This window comes from Oryctolagus cuniculus, chromosome X (genome assembly GCF_964237555.1).
Source record: "Oryctolagus cuniculus chromosome X, mOryCun1.1, whole genome shotgun sequence".
Taxonomy (NCBI): domain Eukaryota; kingdom Metazoa; phylum Chordata; class Mammalia; order Lagomorpha; family Leporidae; genus Oryctolagus; species Oryctolagus cuniculus.
Genome location: NC_091453.1, coordinates 50302776 through 50317372, shown reverse-complemented (window position 1 = coordinate 50317372; position 14597 = coordinate 50302776). Strand labels below are relative to the sequence as shown.

At 46.8% G+C, this 14597-nt stretch overlaps 1 protein-coding gene and 1 long non-coding RNA gene across 8 annotated transcripts in view; one reads left to right on the top strand and one right to left on the bottom strand.

The window, feature by feature from the left end:
- Nucleotides 1–14597, top strand: part of LOC103351859 (uncharacterized) — a 105559-nt gene that overhangs the window by 15211 nt on the left and 75751 nt on the right. The gene's annotated exons all lie outside the window — the stretch shown is intronic.
- The window catches only part of KIF4A (kinesin family member 4A), a 129474-nt gene continuing 115028 nt past the window's right edge, over nucleotides 152–14597 (bottom strand). For 4 of the 5 annotated variants that reach the window (XM_008272747.4, XM_008272750.4, XM_051827167.2 and 1 more), the window contains exons 27-32: nucleotides 13458–13535; nucleotides 12308–12406; nucleotides 11586–11765; nucleotides 2896–3012; nucleotides 1142–1264; nucleotides 152–872 (exon numbers count right to left, since the gene is read on the bottom strand). In XM_008272747.4, the coding sequence (XP_008270969.1) occupies nucleotides 672–872; nucleotides 1142–1264; nucleotides 2896–3012; nucleotides 11586–11765; nucleotides 12308–12406; nucleotides 13458–13535 (798 nt within the window). In that variant the 3' untranslated portion in view covers nucleotides 152–671. The remainder of the gene's footprint in view (nucleotides 873–1141; nucleotides 1265–2895; nucleotides 3013–11585; nucleotides 11766–12307; nucleotides 12407–13457; nucleotides 13536–14597) is intronic. The other variant, XM_008272749.4, reaches the window with a different exon arrangement.

The following is a 14597-nucleotide window of genomic DNA, read 5'->3' as shown; positions in this document are numbered from 1 at the left end:
TCTTTCAAATAAACAAATCTTACAAAGTGGCAGGGAGGGCAGGTCCTTGCAGTGAGCCTCCCTAACAGCTCTCCCAGGGGCCAAGGAGCAGGGGTTGGGATTGGATCCCCGCCATCCCCCACGCCGCCCATAGCACAGAAGGATCTTCCAAGACAGTAGATATGCTAATGTTTATTTCTTTACTTAACATTTAAAAAGATTTCATTGACATCAGTAACACAGCAGACACTTAAAATACAGGGGGCACAGGGCAGGGCAGGAGAGATCCCAGTTCCATTCCTGAGGTGGGGCCAAAGATCCGAGCCAGGCTTCTCCTACTCAGCTGGGACAACCCAGAGAGAAAAAGATCCGCAGTCTCCTCCTCAGCTCGGGACATCCTTCACTGCTCACAGAAAGAGCTGGACTGTCCCGGGGACTGGCTCCCGAGGTGCCGTTTGGCAGGTGGGCTGGTTTTCTCTTCAGCAGGTGGCGTGGCACCTTCTGGAGAAGACAGAGTAGTCACTTGGGGCTGGAGGCTGAGGTCCAAAGCAACAAAGGTTCCGTCCCTTTGCCCAACAGAAACCTGAAATCTAGGGAAGTCACTAAAAACGACACGACACACACACACTTCTGGCTGCAATCCGAAAGCATCTTCCATCGCCAGAGTGCAGGTCGAGATGACGACTCCGACTTCAGTGGGTCTCCTCTTCGATAGGGGAGTAGCCAGAGAAGAAGCTGGTGTTGCTGGCCAGAGTGCGTTTCTTTTTCTTCCCTGGAGCCTTAGTCTCTTGGGATTCTCTTGCTACTTGTTTCAACTCTGGGAGGTCGAAGGACAGAACCGGAACGGTCGACTTGGCCGGGACCTGCTCCTCCTCATACATCTCCTTAATGATCTAGGGAAGACAGAGAGGGATGGACAGACCTTGGAAAGGGGCGGTTGTGCAGCTTGTGTGCTTAACTCTCTCCTACCCAGTAGTACCTGGGGTCCCCTCAGATTGCTCCACGGAGAAATACTCCAGTCTGTGCCCGATTCCCAGCAAGCTGATTCTATCTTTCCCCTCCACACCCGGTCCGTTTCTCTTTCTCCCACTAGTCCCAGTCCCAGCTAATGCGGAGAAGGCCCTAATAAGGTTTCTCGGCACCTGCTCTTTGGCTCGCCTACCTTGCTGTTAGGAGTGGCACAGACAGGGTTGAAGAAGCTCAATCCTGGTGTCACCTCTGTGGGATCCTCCAGTCTGGAGGAGCCTTCGGAATCGCGAGTCCGCTCAACAGCACCCAAGCTATCCTGAATGTCAAGCAGAGAGGCGTCTCATAAATGTGGCTACCAGGGTCACGAGACCAGTGTGCTCCCCTTTATCCGGTGAGATGCCACCTCCGAGGGACAGATCAGTCGGTCTGAGCAAGTTTTTGGGGTACCCTGCTTGGGAGGCGGCAGTGCTTGCCATGCTCTGTCCCCGTAGGAATGGAGCAAAGCTTGGAGGCAGCCCCTGAAGGCAAAGGACTGGGCAGGCTGATGGCACAGGGCACACCATGAGGCAGTGTTTAGAACAAAGCCAGCCCTGGTTGTTTCTTCGATTAAGCTTCCCCTCTCTACCATGTGCAATATTCTTGGCAGCACCCTCGGTGCCCATCTCCTGTTAGTCTTCTTTCCAGATAAGGAAACCGAGACAGAGAAGTTGCTTAGCTAGCAAGCTGACTCTGCGGGAGAGCTTGGATTAAAATGTTAGCCTGTAATCTGATCTCAGTTGTAATGCTCAGCTGTATACCATCAAGGGCACTCACGGTGGCTTATCTCTGGCCTTGGCTTTCCTTCTCTGTTAAATGGAAGCACTGGACCAGATCAGTGCCTTACACAACTGAAATGCTCAGAGGAAGTCCAGTACAAGGAGTCTCCAAAAAGTTCATGGAAAATAGCATATTATGAAAAAAAAATTATAAATGGGTTGCAAAAAAGCTTTTGTGCCAGAATAAACTCATCTTCTTTTAAAAAGATTTATTTTCTAAGTCAGAGTTACTTACAGAGAGGGAGAGACAGAGATCTTCCATCTGCTGGTTCACCCCTACGATGGTCGTAACTGCCAGCAGTGGGCCAGGCCAAAGCCAGGAGCCAGGAGCTTCCTCTGAGTCTTCCACATGGGTCCAGGGGCCCAAGGATTTGGGCAATCCTCTACTGCTCTCTAGCTCCCTGCTAGTGCGCCTGGGAAAGCAGCAGAAGATGGCGCAAGTCCTCGGACTCCTGTACCCATGTAGGAGATCCAGATGGAGTTCCTACTTCTTGGCTCTGGCTTGGTCCAGCCCCAGGCATTGCGGCCATTTGGGGAGTGAATCAGCAGATGGAAGACCTCTTTCTCCTCCCCGCCCTGACCCCCATGTCATTTTGCCTCTCAAAGAAAGAAGATAAATCTTGAAAGAAAGTTTTTTGTCTAAACTTTCTGAAGTACTCCCAGATAAGGAGGCCAGCTCTAGTCAACTTGGTGACTATCAGAAAGATCTGGCCCTGTGGGTATTTACCTTAGAGCCATGGAAAAGCTGGTCCCACAGGGAGGGTCTAAAAAGTAATGTCTCAGACAGCAGAAGGAGCAACTTCCTTCCTGGAAGCCGCCACCTCAGCACGTGGCTCTCGCCATTGCAGTAGAGGGCCCAGGCTCGTTTGACCCTGCCTGTCTATATCCCTGTGAGCGCCTGCTTTCGCTTTCCTTGTTCCTGCCCCAGAAACTGTGCAGAGACCTTACAGCCAGAGCCGGGGGTGGGGACTTGCATGCCTGGGAAGCTCCTGGGAAGGACTGTGGTTTCTGAAGGTCAGGTGTGGATGAGGGAGCAACAAGGAAGAAGGATTCAGAAGGGAAATGTCTCTGAGCACAGGGGAAGAAAGTAGAACACCAGGGTGGGAGCTAGGGGGAAGTAGCCCCAACCTACCTTGCCTTGTTGGCGGTTCCGACACTTCGCAGGGTCACAGCTGCAGTTTATGCCACAGTCTGACTTTTGCTTCCTGCATCCACACTGCTTGTTTCCACACCAGCCCTTGCAGGAACACTGTGAAACAGGTTTGCAGAAAAGCACACTACTGAGAACATTAGGAGACTAGTTTAAGGTGCCTGCCCCCCATTTGCAAGCCTTTCTAGAAAAAAATGGAAAATACCATCATCTTTACCAAGCTTCAATCTCTTTAACCCTCTCTTCTTCAATGAAACAAAGGCCACTGAGAACACCACTGGTTTACTAACAAGTCATGCCAGGCAAATCCATTTGCTTTTTGTGGATGGTAGTATAGCTTTTTTTAAAAAGATTTATTTATTTATTTGAAATGCAGAGTTACAGAGAGGCAGAAGCAGAGGCAGAGGCAGAAAGCAAGAGAGGTCTTCCACCTGCTGGTTCATTCCCCAATTGGCCACAACAGCCAGAGCTGAGCCAACCCAAAGCCAGGAGCCAGCAGCTTCTTCTGGGTCTCCCACATGAGTGTGGGGGCCCAAACACTTGGAACATCTTTCACTGCTTTCCCAGGTGCATTAGCAGGCAACCGGATAGGAAGTGGAGCAGCTAGGACTCAAACCAGTGCCCATGTGGGCTGCCGGCGCTGCAGGTGGAGGCTTTTCCAGCTATACCACAGTGCAGGCCTCAAGAGTAGTATACTTTAGGGAGAGATGCAAGGGAAACCATAATACTGCAAGGCAGCTGACGATGACTCTTATGACAGTTTTATGGCCAAAGGGAAGAACTGCAAGCTGGTTAGGTCTATTTAAGGACTGAGTATAGTTGGGGCCAGTGTTGTGGCACTGTGTGTGGAGCCATCAGAGTGAGCCACATCAGAGTTCTGGTTTGAATCCTTGCTGCTCTGCTTCCAACCCAGTGAATGTGCCTGGCAAGGCAGCAGATGATGGCCCAAGTACTTGGGTCCTTGCCATCCATGTGGGAGACCTAGATGGAGTTCCTGGCTTCCACATGTTGTAGACATTTGGGGAGTGAACCAGTGAATGGAAGATCTGTCTCTCCACCTTTCAAATAGATAAATCTAAAAAACAAAAAACAAAAAACAAAACAAAAAAAAAAAACACTGAGTATAGTTGCCTGTCATCTTTGGGTCTACCTGTCCTTTCATCTGGCTCCCATTTCTACAGTAGGTCCAGTGTCAGCCTAAGCTTTGCCCTCAGCACTTCAATCGTTCAACATTTTAACGAATCACTGATGACATGAAATAGTCATTTACATTTGAGAGCACTTTTGTTTCCAGAATATTTTTTTTTTTACAGGCAGAGTGGACAGTGAGAGACAGAGACAGAGAGAAAGGTCTTCCTTTGCCTTTGGTTCACCCTCCAATGGCCGCCGCGGCTGGCGTACTACGGCTGGTGCACCGCACTGATCCGATGGCAGGAGCCAGGTACTTATCCTGGTCTCCTATGGGGTGCAGGGCCCAAGCACTTGGGCCATCCTCCACTGCACTCCCTGGCCACAGCAGAGAGCTGGCCTGGAAGAGGGGCAACCGGGACAGAATCCGGCGCCCTGACCGGGACTAGAACCCGGTGTGCTGGCGCCACAAGGCGGAGGATTAGCCTAGTGAGCCGTGGCGCCAGCCCAGAATACTTCCATGTATATACATAACAGCATCTCACCACCAGTCAACAAGGTGGGCATATTGATCAGTTTGAACCACAGCACCAAGCTGGTAGGGTCATTAATATATAAGATAACAGAATTACAATCCAAAAATATTTTTAACAGGTTACGATGATGGGCTGAATGTAGAAAGAAAAGAAAGAACAGGGATAAACGTTAAGTTTGGTATTTGGGTTCTCCCCAAATTAGCCACAGACATACAATATGGGAGGATAGGGCGATATCTAGCTTAAAAGTAGGGCCTAGGGATTTGAGGTAGCAGCAAGCCCTGTGAGTCAATGGAACGAAATGGTTGTCAAAAGGCAAATGCAGGGGCTGGCGGCATGGCTCACTTGGTTAATCCTCCACCTGCGGCGCCAGCATCCCATATGGACGCCAGTTCTAGTCCCGGTTGCTCCTCTTCCAGTCCAGTTCTCTGTTGTGGCCTGGGAGGGCAGTGGAGGATGGCCCAAGTGCTTGGGCCCCTGCACCCACATGGGAGACCAGGAGGAGGCACCTGGCTCCTGGCTACGGATTGGCACAGTGCCGGCTGTAGCAGCCATTTGGGGAGTGAACCAATAGAAGGAGGACCTTTATGTTTCTCCCTCTCACTGTCTATAACTCTACCTGTCAAATAAAAAAATTAAAAAAAGATAGATTAGATAGACAGATAGATAGATACGAGTATTAGAAAAAAAGCCATAAAAAAGCAAACGCAGTCAGGCAGGATTCTGGAGTTCAGAAAACTTGGGGAGTAATTATTTCACTGTAGCCTGGGTCAATCAGATTTTAAATGCATCCAATTTTAGGGCACCATGATTTTTTTCCTCATGTATAAAAAAGACCAAAAAAAAAAAAAAAAAAAAGAACCACACTCATGTACCCACTGTACCCCCTTCCCCCTGCCAGTAAGTACAATGCAGATGTGAGTGAGGTCTCTTTTGCATGCTTTTCCTGATCCTAGTCACCTCCTTCCCTCCCAGGAGTACAGTCTCCTGAATTAGGTGTTTATCATTCATATGCATGTCTTTTACCAAATACGAGTTTCTATTAAAAAAAATAAGGAATTGGCTCACATATTTTCAAACTAATATAAATGGCATCTTATTATATGGTGACTTTGTTCATTTTCACTCTATGACCACACCACAATTTGTCTCTTCTCCTGATAGTGTCATTTTTCACTCTTTACAAACAGGGCTGCAACAGAAATGGCTAACATGAGCATGTGCCAGGCACTGTTCCAAGGGCATTTCCTAGAGCAAACCCTCTTAAATCAGGAAGTGTATTTTTGTTGTGCACCTACTTGGGAGTTCACTGTGTATGTATTTAAATAAAGAGGAAATTAAAACAAAACAGAGGTGAGTGACCAGAAGGATAAGAAACAAGGCTATAAGAGAAATGGTGGAAGAAAGTTTGGCTTGGAAAAGATATAGAGCTCACAGGACTAAGTGTTAAGAGTCAGAAGAGTCCTCAGCGACTATCTGAAGCCTGATTTGATATATGAAGCCCCTCTTGACCATCACTGGTCTAATTAGCCAAGGCACTATATATTGCGAGCTAATGATAGTTCCCATATAACTTCAAACTGCAGGAATAGATTCTGCCACCTAGAATGACATGGAATCACTTTACCCTCACTCATAGCATACTCGTTCACTCCCTAAGCATAATTTTTACTCCCTATCCTTCTCTGTCCAAATCCTTTCAAAGCTAAATATACCTTGCTTCCTCAATGAGTCACCACATGATATGGTTTCCAAGTATCCTCACCACCGTAATGATACACCAATTTGCTAAAGTTCATCTTGGATTGTGAGATCCAGAAATGAGCACAACTTCCTCAGTGTGGTGTGACTATTGTGAAGTAGATTGGGACAAACAGCTCCCCTGTTAGGAGTGCAACAGTCCTGTTAAACAGGCCTAAAAACCACAGTTGCTTTTTCCGTCCTTGTCACATCTTTGTGGATTCATACCAAGTTTACAATCACATTCAGGCTCTTAGGTCTTTTTCATATGAGAACCATCACCTTGGTTCTGCCACAGTGAAGGAAGGTAACGTCTTTTTTTTTTCTGATTATGAAGATGTCAATTTATAAAAACTGAAAATCATAAACATGATTTCAACCACTGTATACAATATTTCATCATGTGGCTATGCCACTTTTTAACCAGTCCCCCATTGTTAGATATTAAGATTGCTTTGAAAGCAACTGTTCACTATTATAATTCATGCTGTAGCAAGTACCCTTGTACACAAAAATAATGTGAACTGTACCATGGCTGACAAGGCCCTCTACGATTTGGCCCCTATCCCTATGGCCTTCCTGTGTGTGACCCTCTCCCACTTCTCAACAGACACTAGACATAATGGCCTTGTTAGCTGTTCCCCGAGACACTCAGCTCATTCCTGTCCTGCTGAGTCTTTGCCCTTGCTCTTCCCCTTTCCTGAAATGTCCTTCCTCTGGTTCTTAGCCCGACTCGCTCCCTTACTGTGTTCTGCTCTCAGCTTAGATACCTCACGCTCAGAGAGGTCTCTCTTCTAAAGCGCTCTTTCCCCATCCATGCATTTTCTAGGACTTCGCTGTATTTTCTCTTTTCCTATCACCATGTAACATAGTTTTGTTTTTCAGGCTACTTGTGTCTTTCCCCACAAGAATGTGCTTTGTGACAGCAAGGGTCTTACCTGACTTGTTTATTATATTTCCAGCCCCTAGAAATAGTGCCTGGCATCCAGATGCCCAGAGAATTTTAGTTCAATGAATAACTCTATTCACATATCAATGACTACTTTCTTACTATAAACATCTATGTGCACAATTACTGGGTCAAAGGACAGAAACATTTTTAAGGCTTTTGATCCGCATTTTCAAGTTCCCTTCTAGAAAGGTATACTCATTTCTATTCCTAACTGCAATAGATAGGAATGCCCTTCTTCATCACACTTGCCAACACTAGACACTATAATTAAAAAAATCTTTGTTGCTTTGAATAAAACAGAGCAAAAGACAGAGTTCCACAGCAGTGTTCAAGAGACGCTGATCCACTGAATGCTGGACCTTGGGTACAGTCCTTGGACCATTTACACTTCCTTCTTAAGCATTCTGTTACCCTGTCCCCATTTCTCTCTTTTCTCCAAAGGGACATCATGAGAGTGGTATGTGAAGGGTTATCATGAAGAACGACTGTACTTTTACATGGGCAAGGCTCACTGGGATGCCATACAGGACAGCAGATTTCAGCTCAACAAAGAACAACTCTCTAACAATGAGTAGAATACAGTGGGCTGTCCTGTGAGGCAGAGCTCCCCCCTCCCAGAAGTCTTCAAGCAAGCAGAGGCTAGATAAACACCTGGTAATGTAGCACAGTCAGGATACACATGACAGACGTAGGCACGTGAATGCCATGGCAGGAGCTGTAACTTCAATCTATTCTCTCACACCAGGAAGCAGAACAGAATGTCAGAGAAGGGGCTGGTGTTGTGGCACAACAGGTTAAGCCACCACATTTCAATGTATAGTGAGGCTCAGAACTTCTGCTATGGAGTCTAAAATTCTTCTAGCTTGAGTTCAGTCTTTCACTGTATCTCAGAAGGATAAGATCTGGCCAAAATCATGCCACAACAGGTTAAGATGTTCCCCATGACACTGGCAGCCCATATTGAAGTGCTGGTTCAAGTCCCAGCTGTTCCGTTTCTGATCCAGCTATCTGCTAACGTGCCTGGGAAAGCAGTAGTACTTGGGCCCCTGCCACCTTTTGGAAGATTTATTTTATTTATTTGAATGTCAGAGTTAGAGAGAGAGAGAGAGAGACAGAGATCTTCTATCCGTGGTTTATTCCCCAAATGGTTCCAATAGCTGTGGCTGTGCCAGGCCAAAGCCAGGAGCCAGGAACTTCTTCCAGGTCTCCCACGTGGGTGAAGGGGCCCAACCATTTGGGCTGTTTTCTGCTGCTTTCCCAGGCACATTAGCAGGGATCTGGATTGGAAGTGGAACATCCAGGTTTCAATCCAGTGCCCATATGGGATTGCGCCACAACATGAGTTTCAAAATAAATCTTAAATACACACATACACACACACACACACACATCAGGCTAGGGACTGGGAGACCCAAGCCCTATTCCTATACATAATACATGCATGAGCTTAGACAAGTCACCTCATTCATTTTTTTTTTCCTGCCAAGCTTGACAAATGAGAATATTTGTGAAATTCTTACAGTGCTTTAGCAACAATACCTGCATAGTAATTTGTCCTTTATAAGGTGCATGCATTCCTTTTTTTTTAACTTTCCAGATACCATATAATGTCATATAAAGGTAGTATTATGAATGCTTCTTGTGTAACTGTAACTGGTACTTTGACTTGGGGTATTCGGGCTGGAAGAGACCTTGTATATCATCTATTCTAGTCTAATCCCTTAATTGTATAGACAAGAAATGTGAGGCCCAGATCAAGTGACTTGCTCAAGGTCACCCAATGAAGCAGTGGCAAAGTCCAGATTAGAACCCACATCTCTCTGGCTCCTAGGTTATTACCTTTTCTACTATAGCACATGGCCCACCCCTCAGCAACTCCATAGTAAGTGTGGGATACATGGCAAGTAAGGAAGCCATGAACTCTGGGTAAGTCGTCATTTTGCTGCAGTCTTCTTTTCAGTAACCTAAGCAATGCTAACAAAGATGGCCTTCACACAAAGCATAAATGTCTACAGCTAACATATCTCTGAGCAGTGTGACTGGAGAACAATCCCAGCATCCAAGTACTCTGACACTGCCAAAAGAGAGAAAGGAGATTTCACACCAACTTGCTCCCCTTAAAGTCCAGTTATATTCATCTCCTAAATCATGCAATCAGAGGAAAAGTCTAGGAAAGAGTCATCTCTTACTGTTTTTAGAAACAGGATTCGGCCGGTGCCGCGGCTTACTAGGCTAATCCTCCGCCTGTGGCGCTGGCACCCCGGGTTCTAGTCCTGGTTGGGGCGCCAGGTACTAGTTCCGGTTGCTCCTCTTCCAGTCCAGCTCTCTGCTGTGGCCCAGGAGTGCAGTGGAGGATGGCCCAAGTGCTTGGGCCCTGCACCCGCATGGGAGACCAGGAGAAGCACCTGGCTTCTGGCTTCAGATCGGCACAGCGCTGGCCATAGCGGCCATTAGGGGAGTGAACCAACGGAAGGAAGACCTTTCTCTCTGTCTCTCTCACTGTCTTTATCTGTCTCTCTCTCTCTCACTAACTGCCTGGCAAAAACAAAAAACAAAAAACAGGATTTATCATTGATAACAAACACAATTTCCTGCAATATTTGCTGTACTTCCAAATTTCCCTTTTAAGCTGGGGGCAACAGTGCTATAATGAATATGCTTTCCTCAAAGTCAAGGACAACGACACATGCTCACATTTGGTTTTTAGGACCTTTCCCATTGCATTCTGTGTGCACTTCTTAACCTCGCCTCCAATTATTTAGCTGACCTTTTCATCTCTATTCAGCTCATGCTCTCCGCTTCAGCCATGGGAGAGCGTCCATCAGTGTTTTGATGAGGAAATGAAAGACGAACGTGTTCTTTCCCATTTTCTCCAAGTATTTGAGCCCTCTGTTCCTCTAACCATCTCCAGGTATTTGCAACATGCTATTCATCTGTGCCAGAAATGTCTTCCCAGTCACTCCCAAGGCTGTATTTCCTTTCCCGTCTCACAGTGCAGCAACAGTCATCTCTTTCATGGAATGTTCCTAAACTACACCTCCTTGGTTTGGCCGCTTAGTCACTGTTGGAAACCTCTCACTAGTCCACTTCCTTGACATGAACATACTGAGGTTCTCGAGTTACTTCTCTTTCTTTGCTTTGTTTTCCTGTTAGATTATAAGCTGTCTGAGGCTAAAGATGAGCTCTCAGTTCGACTGTGACACAAGATACATTACATTCCGATCGCTCGGACCCAGGGATTAGCACCACAGGGCCATGTTGGAAGGCTGCTCAAAAAGCTCGTGGACAATACACATTAAGAAAAAGCCATGGAGAGCTTGAAAAAAGGTTTTGCACCCAAATAATCTTTTCCTTCTACTTTTCTAGAAACTTTGGGAAGTGCCTACATATTCCTTAGGACTTGCTTGCTTTGGTGGTGTGGTTTTACAAGGCTCAGTTGCCATGTGGTGTGCTATCAGCTAATCAAATCAAGCATCTTCCAGGCAGGCTAAGACAATCTGTGAACTGTTTTCTGTAAGTGGAATGTGGCTGCAGGGCACAGCTGGGATTGTGGTGGTGAACCGTAGAACCTGGGAAGTTAATATTTCAACACAGAACATCTAGGTTTGCTAATTATGTAGGACCGACCACTGTTTAAGTAAATAAAGCATGCCTCAAAGTCAGGTTGTTCCTAACGAGCCTTAACTCACTGTGTTTGGTCTTAATTATTAGCTTTGTCTGTAATTTCCTTAGCCCCTTAGTCCAGTGAGCAAAATCATTCTATTACACAAGGAAGACACCATGGCCACTCAGCTTCTGACCTGTTGGTTTTTTACTGTCATGACCATTATGCGGTGGGAACAAACTGGGCTTGGAATCAGAATATTTGGTTCCAAGTCCTGGCTGTCCCTTTGGTGTGATGACCTTGGACAAAGTAATTTCCCTCCTGTGGGTCTGGAGTCCGTTCTATAAAATAATAAACACCTCACTGGATTTTGATGCCAATTAAATGAGGTAACATGTATGAGAATGTCTGATCGATTGCTCTAAAAGGAAGAAGGACTGTGGATGAACACTTTGGAATCAGCTTCCTATTCAGATTGGTAAGAACCTGAAAGCATGATGAGCGCCCTCAGGCAGCCCTCTCCACCGGCCCGTGTTCGACACAGAGCTGGCCCAACGAGCCCCTGCAGAGTGAAGTCAATGCCTGTGATTGGGGCTCTGGGATCCAGGTGGCTCTGATGCAGAGTGTGGGGCCAGCATGGTCCTAGATCCAGAAACTATCCCACTGCCAATAAATGCTACATATTAGAACCCCTGACAGAGCTGGCGCCTACCCCTTGGATGTTCTTCTTGGACATTTTAATTAATTTTGTTGGCTTCCATTCTTCATCATTGTCATCGTCACTATTGTCATCACTGTCCTCGGGCTCATTCACAGAATACTCTGAATATTTTATATCCTCGAGGTCCATGCTTTGCTCCAGGAACTTTTCTTTAACACGAGAAGGTTTTGGCTAAGTAAAAAAAAAAAAAAAAAGTTGGAGTGGTTATTTAATAAGACTTTTAAAAAATACTTATGGCACTATATCTTCCCAGTAGCTGTTGCCAACTATATTCTCAGAGCAGAGATCTCAGACTCCCTCAAACACACCCAACTTGGCTTTACCAATCAGAAGAACTGCCCTTTGGCCTTTGGCATCGCAGAGTCTTTGAAGGGACAGAAGCTGGAGGCTGATCACTCTCAGGGCGGAAGGGAGGACTCATGGTACGATGAGATAAGTGCCCTCGGATGGACAGCTGAACATTGTTTTCTCCTCCTCCCCTACCTCCTCAGTTGTGTTCTATAATGCCTGGGCATGGCCCAGAGTCAGCCTTCTGGGAGAAGGGGAAATGCTTATTTACCTAAGATTTTTCTCTAGTTTTATCTGGGACTCCAAGGAAAGCTGAAATGCTAGAATTTGGGAATTTTAATTCTCAACCTCTTAAAACAGGCAATTTTCAGACCTCACACAAAACCTCAGCTAGGCAAAGGTATCATAGGCACTAAGCATTTTACCTTAGGCGGGATATATTCAAAAGAAGAGTCTGGAGATAGAAGTGAATCCTTAGAAAAAGGAGGTTTCTGTCTGCTGGCTACTTGGAGGAGAGTCAGTTTCTATTTGAAAAGAAGAGACAAAGTATGTAATACAGGGCAGCTCCTGGTGAGTGTTCATGGCTAATACACAAACATTCCAGAGTTAGGCTAGTTCAATCTTAAACGGCAGCAAGTGAGGTAGGCTTATAGTAGACTAGATGGAAGGATTCCCATCTTCTAAGATTAGTATTAAATTTAGAAAAGGGCATCAGAGGCCAGTGTTGTGGCATAGCAGGTTAAACCACCACCTGAAATGTTGGCATCCCATATGGGTGCTGGTTTGAGTCCCAGCGGCTCCATTTCTGACCCAGCTCCCTGCTAATGTGCCTGGAAAAGTAGAGGATCATGGATGAAGTGCTTGGACCCCTGCCACCCACGTTAAGAGACCTGGATGGGGCCGGCGCCGCGGCTCACTAGGCTAATCCTCCGCCTAGCGGCGCCGGCACACCAGGTTCTAGTCCCGGTCGGGGCGCCGGATTCTGTCCCGGTTGCCCCTCTTCCAGGCCAGCCCTCTGCTGTGGCCAGGGAGTGCAGTGGAGGATGGCCCAGGTGCTTGGGTCCTGCACCCCATGGGAGACCAGGAAAAGCACCTGGCTCCTGGCTCCTGCCATCGGATCAGCGCGGTGCGCCGGCTGCAGCGCGCCGGCCGCGGCGGCCATTGGAGGGTGAACCAACGGCAAAGGAAGACCTTTCTCTCTGTCTCTCTCTCTCACTGTCCACTCTGCCTGTCAAAAAAAAAAAAAAGAGACCTGGATGGAGCTCCAGGCTCCAGGCTTTGGTGTGGCCCAGCCCTGGCCATGGCAGCCATATGGGGAGTGAACCAGTGGAAGGAAGATCTCTCTCTCTCTCTCTCCCCCCCTCTCCCTCTGTAACTCTGCCTTTCAAATAAATCATTTTTTAAAAGAAAAGGGCATTAAAAGTATGTGTTTATACCACTTTGAAATACACATGACTGTCACATGGAAACTTAGGGACCTTATAAAATCTGATGGTCACAAATCTGATGGTTTCTCCCAAGAGCTTGTCTCAGCAGCAACAGGGTCTTCCAGGGCTCGTGAAGTGGGTATATTACCTGCTTGATGATTTCATTCTCTCGGAGAAGCTGCTGATTTTGCTCACACAATTCTTGCATCTTCTTAAGTTCTTCATCCTATTTCCAGATAGTGCAATGATAGGTGGGGTTATTTTGGGTATTACATGTGGGTTACCAAACAACTCACATAGATGACAACATACTGCTGCCAAGTTGCTGGTAACAGATGGTTTGTGCACAGCAGGCATTGGCACCCAGAAAAATGTCTTATTCCCAGTTCCTAGGTGCCCTGAATGTCACTTCTATTCCAATGCTCTCTAGCTGTCCTGACCACACTCATTGGGATCATGGCTCTGCCCTACAAGCATAAGTCTGCTGTTTTCTAGCCTCTCCGGCTCTATTCACATCAGGATGCTGGCTAAGAAACCTATGGAGAGTCAGCTCTGCTTGCTTGTAGACTACAGATGCTTCTGTTTGCCCTTCTCAACATGGGCGAGACGGTGTATTTGCTATTCCAAGAAGCCTGATTAAACTTCCTGGCCCTTAAGATAACCGGATTCATGCATATGAAGGCACTTCAACAAGTTTGTGCCAAAACAGAATTAAAAGATAATGTGCATTTTCCATAAATCTTTTTGAAGTTCTGTCATATAATCCTAACTAGTTTGGTTACATCTTAGGTGGGAAGTGCCAAGGAAACCCTACAGACTCAGGAAAAATGATTCCAAGTTGTACTAAAATAGTGCTCCAACATGCTACTAAAGGGTGTGGTGTTCCCAGCCTCTGAAGAGATTCAGACCTCAGGCAGTTTACGAACATGTCAGGTCTCAGCTCAGAACAAGCTCAGAAAGACATAGGTGAATGGTGAATGCCCCTAGGATTCCAACTCACTTTGGGGCGATTTCACTTGCTCGACTCTTGGGTGTTCACGCTGAGACAAAGAACCAGGAGGGCTCCCAGTCGGGTATGAATTCTGTACTGCTGTTTCCACCCCCAGAAGCGGGGTTTGTCTCATGTGTGGCTGCACTCTGGACCACCCCCTAACCTGATCAAACAGGGCCCAAAGGCAGTCGAGACTCCCCCAGCCCCGCCCCGCTCAGCAGTTCCCTCCTTTGCGCTGCCTGGACAATGGTCTAAGGAGGTAGGCTTCTCCGCGCGAGCTATGAAACCGTTCCCTTG